This window comes from Chlorocebus sabaeus, chromosome 1 (assembly GCF_047675955.1).
Source record: "Chlorocebus sabaeus isolate Y175 chromosome 1, mChlSab1.0.hap1, whole genome shotgun sequence".
Lineage (NCBI taxonomy): Eukaryota > Metazoa > Chordata > Mammalia > Primates > Cercopithecidae > Chlorocebus > Chlorocebus sabaeus.
In genome coordinates, this window is record NC_132904.1 from 48,791,400 (window position 1) to 48,805,543 (window position 14,144).

Consider the following 14,144-nt stretch of genomic DNA (forward strand, 5'->3'; position numbering starts at 1 on the left):
CACCCCCTTCCTCCCCATAATTTCCCCACAGAAGAAGCAGCATTGTGCATCAGTTGTACATACAGGCAGAGCAAATACCTTCCCCCAATATGTATACAATTGGAGTCTAGGAACCTTAGTCTGTGAGGAGGTGGGTAGACAGAACCCAGATAGACTGGAGTGCTGGGGTTTTCTCCAAGGGCTAAAAGAACCGAGCACAACTTGGTTGCCCTGGTTCTGTGTTCTATGTATATTATTGTATAGTTTAAAAAATAGCAAATGTGCACCCCTTCCTTGTTCAGAGAATGCAGTTTTCTACAGGGGAGGGTATAGTAGTAGTACTTATTAGGAGTCTGACCTCACAAGCCTCTAATAATGCTTCCTGTGTATGCAGATATCCTATCTAGTCTCAACTCCCCTGCCCTCTTTGGGGATCAGGATACGGTGATGAAAGCCATCCAGGAGGCGCGGAAGATGCGAGAGCAGATCCAGCGGGAACAACAGCAGCAACAGCCACATGGTGTTGATGGGAAACTGTCCTCCATAAATAATATGGGGCTGAACAACTGCAGGAATGAAAAGGTAAAACTGCTTCCTTGTGTCACTGGATCTGCTAGACTCGTTGGCTCACTCTCATGTGGTTCTTTCCAGGCTCCCAGGTATCAACCTGCAGCCATGGATTTGGGCTTCCAGCTTGAGGGCTGTCTTGTACTTTACTAAAATCTGTCATGTAGTATCTGTAAGCATTATTGCTGATTAACAAATATGCCCTTTCCCACCCAGTGTAAGTTGCCTCCCAGACACCCAACCTACCTGCCTATTGGTGTGTTTTTCTGTCACATTCTGAAATAGATGTATCTTAAAATAAAGGAGATGTATGATGTTATTAGAATAAAAATAGAGTACCAGAATATTAAAAAAGGAAGACACATATGTGTTTACAATGAAGACTAATATGTTACCGTGACTCACCATTAAATGTAATACTAAACTTCCTGACAACCAGGACAAAAAATGAAGCAAAACAAAGCAATTTGCAAATTGCATTCATTTGGTTTTTGATCCAGCAAATTATTTATTGTTTGTTCTATGATGGACTCTGTTCTAGGCACTGGAGATGCAGCAGTGAGCAAATCTGACAAAGATACCTGCTTTCCTAGAGCTCATATTCTAACAGGAGAGCACAGACAATGAAGAAATAAACAATTAAATAGAAAATATAATGGCAGGAAGTCAGTAAATGCCATGAGAAAAAATAGAAGAAGCAAGTTAAAGGAATAGGGTGTTATAGGGTTGGTATGTTACATGGAGTGGTAAAGACTCTCTGAGGAAGTGACATTGACATCTGAATGAAGCAACAGTCCAGGCCATATGATAGGCAGGAGCAGGGGCATTCCAGGCACTGGGAATGATGAATGTGGAGGCCCTTGGAGGATCAGATCAGCACCAAGGAGGCCCAGTGTGGCAAGAATGGCACAAGAGACAGCACAGCAGGGGATCATAAAGTAAAAGTGATAGGCTGGGCAGAGCTTATTAGACCTGGTAGACCCTGGAAAGGCTTTTCATTTTATTCTGAGTGTGATGGGAATCCCTAGACTGATTTTGTCCAGGACATTGACTTGATCTGATTTACATATAAAAGGATCATTCTGCCTACTGTGGAAGATTGGACTATATAGGAGGTTAAGAATGGAAACAGGGAGACTGGTTGTGAGGCTATTAGTAGACTGAGTGAAAATTTCTGATTATCTGATAGAAGGGTACTAATCTGATCATGGGGGCTCTACCCTCATAACTTCATCTAAACTTAATTACCTCCCAAAGACCCACCTCCAGTGACCATCACATTGGAGATTGGGGATTCAAGATAATGGATTTTGAGGGGACACAAAAGTTCTCTCCATGGTATCCTATATTGTTGAATTTGTATTGTCTGTTGAAGTTCAAACTTAGACACTATTAACTTCAAGTTCTACAGATTAAGTATTTCTCATTGACTTTTTAAATTCATTTGGGAGGGAAAAGTCTGAAGTTTAAAAGGATAAAACTTTATTTTGCTTTGGAACACATGGGAGAGGGATGAGAGATGAGGTCAAGATAGATACATAGATGATTGATTGATTGATTGATTGATAGGTAGATAGATAGATAAATTTGAACTTGACCTAAAACATATCACACTGAATATAACTGAGTCCCAGAAGGTAAGCTGCAATATTGTTTCTACAGAACCAGAAAATCCTGGTTTCCAAGTTGAAAGGAGCTGTTTTCTCAGTAGACAACCTTACTGGGGTTGAATTTGGAGCACTGGAAAAGTTCATTATTAGAGATGTTGTGTTCATGAGCTCTCCTTAACATGGTCTCTCTCCCTCCTGCATAATGTCACTGTTTTACACATATATTTTGTGATTCTTGTAGGCTTTGTTTAGTATCTACAATCAGTATCTATGATTGCTTGCTAGATTAGTTCAAGTTAGAAGAATAAATGAAGGACAGCACTAATGGATTCCTGTGATGGTAGCTTTGGCTTTCTCATAATCAAAATATCAGTCTTAATTTTATGGGGTTCCATGGGGCACTACTTTTTCTTCTGAGCATCAGATTTTCTTCTGAGCCAAAGAGGGTAAATATTAATATATAATGTGTAATTAAACTGGAAAATGAATTGTGACAAATTCAGTTTAACTCTCTTCAAAATTATTCATGTTAGAACCATCCGTTTCCTTAAATATAAGATCTTTCCATTAGATTTATGAATTTATTCTTTGTAGGCCACAATACAGTTGTAGGTAATTTTTTGTGGTGCTGTTGACATAAAACCTTGTAATTTATTAAGCGTACCTCTTCTTTCTCTCATTTGGACACTCTTTGCAGAAGAATGTGGCACAGATTTGGGTTTCCTGGGAAATAGGTCTTGAGATGAAGATCAGCATGCAGGTTTATTAGGGAGTGCTTTTAGGATTGCTAAGGAAAGGGAGAAGACAAAAGCCTGTACAGCATAGTGAGACCCCATTTCCAAAAAATAAACAAGTTTTAATTTTTTTTAAACCCAGGACTGTGCAGAGGGAGAGGTTGTGTTCTGGTGCCGTCTCAACTAGGGCCTTTAGCAACCTCATAGGAAGCTTCCAGGCTGCTACGGCCATTCAGAATTGTCCTAAGTCGGGGTGAGAGTGTGAGCTTTTATATACCTGCATCAACCAGTCATTGGATAATTGATGCTATGGGAAGAGGACATGACCTTGAGTGAGGTGACTCTCTCCAGCTAAGGCAGTGCTGAAGAGGGCCAACAGCTAAGGGCTAGCTACTAACAGCATTTCCAGCAGCTGAGGGAATAAATCTTCCAGTCCTGAAGGGGGATCGGGGCTGCACAACACTGTCCACTATAGCTTGTTACATTTAGTAATGTTAGATGTATACAAGACAGTCTTTGTGTATATCATAAATGTGGGCCAACACTTACTAACAGGCATAAGGATACTTATATCTTTATAGTACATATAGAATCATATATGTGTCCATATGGCTACACGTTTTCTCATGATAGGTCTCACTGTATTGGGTAAATCCCTATTTTGGCACTTTAAAATGAAACATTGTTGACTTGATCGGCCAGAACGGCACCAATGGAGTTGTTCTGGTTGGCTGTGTTACGGGGTATTTAGGCTCTGTTAAATATATACATTGTAGGGACAATAGACTGTAACGGCACCTTAGGAGCTGTTCTGCTCCATCATTTCAACATAACTTCTGTGCATGAATTGTCAGTGTCCTGCCAGCAGATGTCTAAGTAAGTTACCGCCCTGGGTTGTAGCTTTCCACACGAAGAACACCAGCCATCCTCACCTCTGTCTGAGTACCAGTGCAATTAGATCATACTATAGCCTAATTGCTTACCAAATTTGGTTGTTTTGACATCTCTAAGATAGAGAGTATTTTAGTCATGACAATACATAGCAGAATTTTAATTAGGCTGCTTCTAAGTCTCCTCAGAGCTAAGCTAGGGCATCTGGCAAGAAGACAGGCAAGGCAGGGTGGGCCTTTTTAATGAAGGGGTAGATGTTAAAGTATGTTCTGTAACTCTCTGACCTTTTTGATGTTTGAATGCTGACTCAGTGAAAGCATTAGTTGGAACGCTTTCCTGCATAGGTATTATGTAAGCCAGTAGACCGATTACCTACTGATCACAACTGCTCATGAAAAGTCAGATTACACACCTGTACACATGTGTCCCAAGCTGCTATTCACTTCCTCATCTGGGAATCACTTGAGAAAAATGCTTGACCTCATCAGGTGTCAAAGTGAGCTACAGTGGACACTATTATCACACTTTACTTGCCTCTGAAGTATATGGGTAGAATTAAAACTGTAGAGTAAAAGAATTGGAGGGAGCATTACATTTGATCAAGTGCAATCACTTTAATATGCAGATGGGAAAGCTGAAACATAGAGAAATAAAAGGACTTACCCACAGTCATAGTGTATTTGTGGCAGGACAGAAATTAAATCTCAGCTTTCCTAATTCCTAGTTAATTGCATTTCCACTTATAGAACAGTACCAGATTCATTTATTAATTTCCTATGATATCTTACATTTTACACTGGCAATCTCAAAGCTTTGATGAAATAAAGCAGGGAATAAATAAACAAAAACAGCAAAACAGAAGAGCATTTAGCTCCCTGCCTTCTCTATACTTGTCACCTTCTGTCTGGGTAGGGCATTCTTTCCTGCCGTGGTGTCCGTTGCTGTTGGCACTGGAAACAGAAGGTTGAATGATGCTGGTATAGACAAAGAAACAAAAGAGGTGGCTAGACCAGGAGCAGTCATAGAAAGACAAACTACATGTAGATTACAAAGAGCATGGATTTTAGAGTTTGTTAATCCTGGGTCTCAGTTCTCCCTGTGCTATTTTCTAACTGTGTTACTTAAGTAATTTACTTAACCTCTCTGAGTCTCAATGATCATTTCTATAAAATGGAGATAATTATCCTTTTCTTGAAGGGATATTTTGAAGAAACATATGTACAGCATATAGTTTGCACAGAAGATGCTCAATATCAGATTCTTTCTCACTTTCAGATGGAAGGCAGCTTGTCAAATCTGCTGTTTAGTTTTTAAATTTTATTTGATACTCTCCACTGGTGAATGAGTCAACCTATTGGTCCTTGGATTCAAAATTTCTTAAAAGAGAAAAAAAGGATAGTAAGATGCTAACAGGCAGCTTCTTACAAAGTCAGGATATGCATATTTCTTTTTCGTTTTTGGAGTGACTTGTATAAACTGGCTACCTGCTAGGATCTGGCTAAAGCCAACATGATAATAATACTCAAATCTGATTATGTTAGTGTGCTAGGGAGCTTTTGTTCCTACTTATTTAATGTATTCTTTAATGTATTTCCACAAAAGCAGAATTTTAATCGATAATTTTTTGGAAAAGCTTGACCTGATTCTTGATAGCTATTTACATTTCTCATACCCAAATAATATTTTTCAGTGAATTAAATAGGAAAAAAAAAATCCAATCATTGGGGCACATTGTAAACTTGTTCCCATTTATTTAAAAAGCCATTGTTCATTTTTTGAAAGTGTAGATTCTTGCATTTCACCCATATGTTTCACAAATATCAGAATAGCACATCAGTATTACACTGATGTAATACTGCCCCCTTTTATTGGAAAAGAAAAACATACTGGACATCTTCTGCTTCGCATTGTCAATTATCATAGCTCCTTGTTATTCATACAATTGATTCAGGTATTCGTTGTTGCATGACAGGATAAATTTAGTCAGAGGATCAATATAGCTGTACATCAGTAAACGAAAGGGGCTTGTGAGAAAATTATTTAGCAAAGTGTGTTGGGAATGAATGAGCTCCTTCTATAGCTCGCAGACTAGTGAGGTTTGGTTGTTTTCAAAGGCGCACATAGTCCTAATTAATCAGGATTGTCATTTTTGTGAGCAGTTGACTAACATGTTTGTGTTGCTTTTCTGTGTCAACCTATTCTCAAGACAACAACTTGTACTATGAAGAATGTGAGGCACATTAGAGATTTTTGCAGTAAGGGAAGAAATTCTAATTGTAATTCTCCTCATTTGCAAAGCAGAGCAGTAGTCACGGTTTAAAAAACATTTGTGTACTACTCTTTCTTTATGTCACGACAAGGAATATTTTTATACTGCTTTCTATGCTCCAAATATATTATTACATATATATTCGCTCTTGAACCTTTCCAAATTCAGGGATGTTGGTATTACTGTCCTTGTTTCACAGATGAAGAAACTAAGACCAGCTCTGGATCACTTTACTCCAGCATTTCCTTTCCATCATCTCATTTGTTCCGTACATCTCTGTGAGATTGATAGCGCAATTTTACTTAAAATCTAAAACAAGACACACATCTGAGTTTCAAACATCAATTTAATGAAGTGAATGCTAAAATTATGAGCTAAAGAAGTCTATCAAGATATATGTGCTTCATACGTATTTCTTTGAAATGAATAGCCATATTTATACTTGCGATAGTATTTTTTTAAAAGAACATACACAGATCAAAAGTGCTATAAAATTAGAGAAAAGCAAGGTAAGGTTTATTCATGTTGGATTTTACATTTGAACTAATAACATTGGGCAACTATGAAGTTCTGTATGTAAGCTCCTGGCTGAATGTAATCATTAAGTTCTTTTTCTTTCTGTTGTCAGGGCTACTTGATTGGTTGCCTAGCTACTAGCTTAAGGCCAAACTCATAAAAAACAACAACAAACTTGTTTGCCTCCTTTCTTCTCTGTACTTTAAACAGAAAAAAATGGTGAGAATTTATATAGAAGTGTATAAGTTCGGAATACTTCCTAGGGATAGGCGTGGGTGTAGGAATAAATATAAAGCCTTGAGTTTTATTTATACATGTTTTAGTCAAAAGGCCACATCTAGTTAATGTATCTCTCAATGAAAGGGCTAAAATTTGATATATACAGTTAATAATATTGCATACATTCTGTGAAAGAGTTGTTGGTTTTGTTATGTATGGAGCAAACTTACTAATTATGAGGATTTCATAGACCTAACCTCCCATTATGGCAGGTAGTTTCTAATCCTTAATCCTTCTAGATCTAATCTCTTCTAGATGTAATCTCTTAATCCTTCCAGACCAGCTGTTCTCAACTTTTTTGGTCTCAGGGACCTTTTATAGTCTTAAAAATTATCAAAGACCCTAAAGAGTTTTGATTTATGTGGGACTTAGCAACCAATATTTGTCTTATTAAATATTAAAACTAAAACATTAAAAAATATTTATTTTAAGATAACAATAACGAATCAATTAGATAGTAATATAAATAACATTTTTTAGTATTAACTATATTTTCAATGTAAAAAAAATAGAAGAATGGCTTTGCTTTACATTTTAATGAATCTCTTTAATGTCTGATTTATTAGAAGACTGCTTGATTCTGGTATCTGCTTTTACATCCAAATTGTCTCATTGTCATGTAGTTTCTAGAAATCTCTATCGTACATTCAAGAGAGAATAAGAATGAAAAAGGCAACCAATATCTTAGAGTTATTATGGAAATAGTTTTGATCTAGTTGACCCTCTAAAATGGTCTTTGAGATTGCCAAGGTGATTCTTTGAATATATGCTATTCTAGATCATGTAATACATATATCTACATTATGTGTTTTAACTGTATTCACCTTAACCTTAATAACAGTTTTCACTGATCAAACACAGTAAATGTTTAGAATTGACCAATGGCTTTATTCTATTTGAATTAAGGAGCAAAACGGTACAGTTGTACTGTTTGTGTTTATACATTGCCTTGATGTAAAAAGAATTTTGGCTGGTTTGCAGTGACGTGTGCAGTAAAACAACATAGAAACTAAATAGAGAGGAGATTGTGGGAAAGAAAAATTAAGGATAGGAAAATAAAGTAAGTAGGTAAAGCTGAGATAAGTGAAGTGCACAAAAATTCTTGTCATACATATTTACCTAATTGCCAAAGGAGGACCACAGATTTGATTGTGAGCTTCCTGGTAACCAGGCAAAAAGGAAATGTATTACAACAGCCACAGTATGCTACAACATAAACAGCTTCTCAGAAGAAACATAGGTGCTCTCCTCTGGGTCCTCACAAAAGCTTGAGGCATACCTAAGAATGTACCTATAACATTCCTATTCAGTTTGAGAACTCAGTAATTTTGCAGGGCTATTTCTTAACGGACCTTTCGTTTATCTTTTAGATGCATTTTTACTTACAGTTATTTGCCTTAGTTTAGGTAATGTGACTGACATTGCATACTTTTTTGCAGCACTTTATTCCATGGGCACACTTTTTTAAAAATTTCATTCCATTTGTATTAAGTACTTAGTATATATAAAGCATAGTATTAGACATGTGAAGTGGAAAGATAACCAGGGTTCAGTACTGGCTTTATCACTATTATGCTAATATCTCAGAACCTAAGTTTCCTAATCTATAAAAATATCAGGATTTGAGAATTAAATAATTCAATATTCAACCTTCTAATAAAATATCATATATACCAATTGGGCATTTAATAAATGCTTACTCCCTTCCTCCCTCTTTCCCAGTCTTCTTCTTTTCCTCTCTCTCCCACCTTTCCACTTTCTCTTCTTTTCTTCTTTCCTTCCTACTTTCCCATCCATTTAATTAAGGTTGTTGATAAGAGCAAAGGCTTTGGAGTTAGACAGCCCTAATGTCTCCATCAGAGAAATGCTATTAATTTGCATAGTTTCTATGCATAAGGGTTTGTTGTGATGATCCAATAAAGTACAATCATCCCTCAATACTCTTGGAGAATTGGTCCAGGACCCCACCTCCCCACCCTGCAGATCCCGAAACTCCTGGATGCTCAAGACTCTTATATAAAATGGCATAGTATTTGCATATAACCTAGGCACATCCTCCCATATTCTTTAAATCATCTCTAGATTACTTATAATACCTAACACAACATAAATGCTATGTCAATAGTTGTTGTACTCTTTTTATTTCTATTATTTGTATTGTATTGTTACTTTTAATTTAAATTTTTTTAAATATTTTCCTTCCAAAATTGGTTGACCTCTCAGATATGGAGCCCATGGATATGAAAGGCCAGCTATAATCAACATAAGTGATGTCATTCAGAACCTGACACATAATTGGTAGAAAAGCAGGCTGAAAGAGATGGTTGTCATGGCTAGCTTAAGTTTTATCCTTTTAGATAACTGCAAGCCATTGTAGGTGTTTGTGGATGGGGCACATTTAATCTAAACTACATTTTAAGAAGAATGTGATGGTGGCAGTTTAAATAAAGAATGGGCGAGACCTTTAGAGAGGTGTGCAAGAGTGAAGAGAGCATGTGTTTTGGAGTCAGAGTGACCGGGGCTTCAGATTCTGCTTCCACAGCTCACAGGTCTGTGACTTCCTTGAGCCTTGGTGTCCTTATCTGTGATTAATAACACTTAGTTCCCTTGGTTATTACAGGTTGTATCAAAAAACTATGAAACCATAAGCCAGGTACCTAGGATTATGTATTTTAAAATCCATTTTCTTCTCTTGTAGGATTCCCAAGACCAGTTCTGTAGGAGGAACTCCATTTGAAATTTCTTTAAATTGGCCTTGGTCTCTTTTGCACTCCTGCCCTTCCTTAGCTTAGAAGCTGTCCTGTTGTTGTGGAAACAGGGCTTTCCCAGTGGAAAGACAACCAGTATGCAGAGGAAGGATGTATCACAAGTATAGTGTCAGGTGACTTAATGCTATGTCACCCCACATAAAGAAATTAATTTCTGAAGAATTCCCAACCTCCAAATTAAATCAGATCCATCTAGGTGGCCTTTAGAATCCACTTGTTGTAGTAAACATTTTTTAAATATCTGAGTTGCAGAACAAAATCAAAGCACATGTTGTCAGGAATTTTTTAGTTATTTTTAAAGAGCACATTAAAGAAAATATATATAGTTATGATTATCATCAAAACAAATAGTAAGTTTGAAGTCATTTGATTGTGGGAAAAATTTTAAATATAAAATTGAGACTATTTAAGTGACAAATTATATTTTTAAAAGTCTGCTACATTTAAAGTTGGGTTCAGTTTAAAATGCAACTTTAGAATGGCTGAGTAGATTCTAAACTGTTTTCCTAAGTTTTCACAAAGCTCCTCAAGACAGTACAAGCTGCCTCCTAAGTCTAACAAAGAATCTGTCTAAATTCTGATTTTTAGATTCCTCAGAGAAGCATAAGTGATGACTTGAAAACACACTATGTTGTTTTACTGTGTGCATGCCTTTAGGAAACTGGGTCCACCTGGATTTTTCTGAGCTGGGAGGAGTGTGCTCTGCTTAAAAGCTATCTGAACCTTCTGCAGACTTTGGCATTCCATTTCTTGGATGTTGGTTTTGGTATATCCTGAAGATTTTCCTCAGAGATCTTTGCCCTTGGGAATTAGGGATCTAATGTGTGCTCTGTCCAAAAATCTCTTAATCTATTTCTATTCTTACAGAATCATAACTTGCCCACATTACCTCTAGTCCAGTGATGACAGATCTTTTCCCTTTAGAGATATGGAAGATGAACTTCTTTGTTTTTATAGTAGGATAGTAAAAATTCATATATTCAGCACTCTCAACAGAAAGACCATTAGTCAGCACTTCTTCATCACACTATAAGAAGAGTTGAATCAGAGCTAAAAGAGCCCTTAGAGATCATTTAGTACAGCCCCTCATTTTATAGATGAAGAAACAGAGAAGTGAAGTGATTGCCCAAATCCAGCCACAGAGTGTTACTGTGACTGGGACCAGTCCTCTGTCTCTCTGGCGCTCAGTCCTGTGTGCTTTGCAGATTCTGCTCTAATGTTCACGGTCCTAAGATGCTTATAGTGGTGACTCTAAGGCATCATATGGTCTCAAAGTGCTAAATTCAGTCTTAGTGCAGCTTATGTTGTTCTATACTATCATCCTTGCTTATGGTGATACCAAGTATGGAATATATTGTATATGATAGCTTCACTAAACAGAGTGTAGGTTAAATAGAACATTACACTTCCTAGACATGCCTGGCACATAGTAGGTATTCAGTATAATATTAATTGATTTAAGTTGATGCCAGTAACACAATTTTCTATAACTACATTTTGTATAAATGTTTAGTTCCCTAAAGATCAATTTTTAAAAATAGATTTCATTAAGTGTTCTTAGTAATAGATGAGGTGAATAATACTTTAACTTTTTCTTTTCCTAAGAGGCTTTCTTTGCTTGTGGCAGTTTTAAGAACGTAATAATAGCAATCATTAAAATGTCAGTGTTTTAAATTGTTTGCAAAGCATTTTCACACATTTATTAATTAAAATTAATTCTAGCAAACATCCTAAGAAGTGGAATTTTTATTATTCCTCTTCTACAGGTGAGTATGAGGTTCAAAGAGCTCAAATCATTTGCCTACATTCACAGAGGTAATATTAAACTTGAGAGACTTCAAAGTTTTTTGTTTTGAATCCCATATTCTGTCTGCAATGACAGACGGACTTCACCTCCTTCCCCCAAACCTATCCCTGCTCTTGTGTCCTGATGTGCCTTGAAAAGAAGGTCACAGAAGGTCACACATTATATATGGCTGTACATGAGTTTGTGTGTGCATGTGACTGCACTATGTGTGTAACTCTGTGAGTGTTCATGTGAGTGAACTCTGTGAATGTTCATGTCTTTCTCATTGTGGGTATAAATCTATATGTGAGTCTGTCTCTGTGTCTGTTCCTTGTCTGTGTATGTACATTTATGTGTGCCTGTTTTTCCATAGGTCTGTTTATATCTATAGCAGTGCTGTGTGTCTGTCTGACTATGCATCTGTAATGTGTCTGTGTATTTGTCAGTATCTCTTTGTGTCTGTGTGTCTATATCAGTGTGCACCTGTCTGCATTCGTACGTCTGTAGGTATGTCTGAGTCCATGTCTATGTCTGTCTCTGAATCTGTATGTCTGTCTGTGTCAGTTGACCTGGGTGTATATGTGAGACGGTCTGTATGACAGTGTATGTGTGTTGTCTGTATAAGTCTTCATGTATGTGTTCTGCCTTCTCTTTATGGTGTTGGGTATTACTATACTTGATTATTTTCATTTTCAGCTGGTTGGCCTAGGGCTGTGAATAGAGAGTGTATGGGAAAACTTTGCACATGGAGGTACTTTATATATTCTTTACGTCGCTAGTCCCTCTCAGCATTGTCTTAAATCTGGTTGTCAAAAATGTGCCATTGGGAGCAGTCTGGCAGAAGTTTACTTTTAGCTAAGATCCAGTTTGCAATCTTTGACATTTGCAACTAAGATTAGAATTTCCCAAAGTGCTGTCCTCCCACTATGGATGGAAATGCTTGATTTTATTTTTAGTGCAACCCTGATTTGCCCTTTATATCTTTTTATAAATAATGTCAACAGCATTGGTTCTGAAATAACACAAAGGGTGTCTTGTAAAATGCATTATGCAATGGCCTTAGTTATCATATCTTCTGGGCTGTGGCAGTCCCCTGTAGTTCTCAACAAAGGAGATCATTTAAATTGTTATCTTCCCATATTGAGAGTCAATATATTTTTTTAAGAAGAGAACCCATAAATTTGGGGTCCTCTTGCCTATGTTGAGATTAAAATATCAACATTTAAATTAATACCCATTTTCTTATCTGTAAAATGGGGGCAAGAAGACAAACCTCATCTCTAGTTCAAAGAAACATTTTAGTGAGCTCTTATATTTACAAAATTGCATTGGTTTCTCAAGTCCTTTCTATTCTTCTAAGAACATCATGAGTTCTTGGATTCTTTTAAATTTTTTGTTTTGTTTTGTTTTTTGTTTTTTGTTTTTTGTTTTTTGAGACAGAGCTTCACTCTTGTTGCCCAGGCTAAAGTGCAATGGCATGGTCTTGGCTCACCACAACCTCCACCTCCTGGGTTCAAGCGATTCTCCTGTCTCAGCCTCCCCAGTAGCTGGGATTACAGGCACCTGCCACCACCCTCGGCTAATTTTTTGTATCTTTAGTAGAGATGGGATTTCACCATATTGGCCAGGCTGGTCTCAAACTCCTGACCTCAGGTGATGCACCTGCCTCAGCCTCCTAAATTGCTGGGATTACAGGCATGAGCGCCTGACCGAGTTTTCTGATCTTAATAACACTCCTTCAAGGGAGGTTGGCAGCAAGTTTAGCCTTTCTGATTCCAGACCACCAATTTGATTGCCATGAAATGATTTCTCCAGGTCTAGGCAAACATCAGGAATGAAACAAAGAACAGGAGCCTTTGAAATCAGTCATGTCTAAATCCAAATCTCAGCTTCTCAGCCTGATTAATGATCAACAACATGTGTATTACTAAGTATGCCACCTAGGGCCTATTGCTTACTTTTCTGAGTCTATGTTTACTCACTTGGAAGGTGGAAATGACGAATATAATGTATAAGCTTGTGGAAAATATTAAATAAGATAATATATGTGAAGTAAGTTAGATGCAAATAAATATTCTTCTGGTTCCCTTATTGTTGCTTGCAACCACATGACATCACAGGGTGTTAGGTAGGAAGTGCTGACCGTTTGATGTATGGGTTCAGGTGTTAGGTGCTAGGGATTCAGGTAAATATTGACTGGTCTCTTTCTGACCTACAGGAGACTGTAGTCTGGTCGTCTGATTTGGGAGATAAGACAGATCCATAAAAGGGAACCAGACAATAGAGGGTCTATGTGCCAAACGAGTGAAATGTGTTGTAAGGCTAATTAAGCTAATGAAGATAAAAGGAGGCTGTCCTGATCAATCCCTGGGTAGAAAAAAGGTTCTGTAGTAGAGGAGAGACTTGAAATGCCCTCAAAGGAAGGACAGGCAGGCTAGAGTACATAGGGAGGAGTGTCTAGGCAGGGTCCTGGCATGAGTATGGATGGGGCATGTGTCTCTGCATGTGCGGAATAATGGCTGGAGGACGGCTCAATCAGGAGAGAAGTGGACTCTGAGTTAGAGAGCGGCAGGATTCAGATGATGGAAACCTTGAATGCCTGGCTAAGAAAGTAAACCCAGAGGCTGTATGTATGATTGTATGTGTGTGAGAAAGAGAGAGAGAGAGAATAAAGAATAATGATGGTAGTGGTGGCTGAGGTAAATGGAGTGTATTTCTCCACATAGATAAACTTGGAGACAGTCA

General features: G+C 37.4%; 1 protein-coding gene across 21 annotated transcripts in view; it reads left to right on the forward strand.

Annotated features, from left to right (window-relative positions):
• The window catches only part of SOX6 (SRY-box transcription factor 6), a 655,459-nt gene that overhangs the window by 576,580 nt on the left and 64,735 nt on the right, over positions 1-14,144 (forward strand). For all 21 annotated transcript variants that reach the window (XM_008005772.3, XM_037997531.2, XM_073018057.1 and 18 more), the window contains one exon: positions 374-561. In XM_008005772.3, the coding sequence (XP_008003963.1) occupies positions 374-561 (188 nt within the window). The remainder of the gene's footprint in view (positions 1-373; positions 562-14,144) is intronic.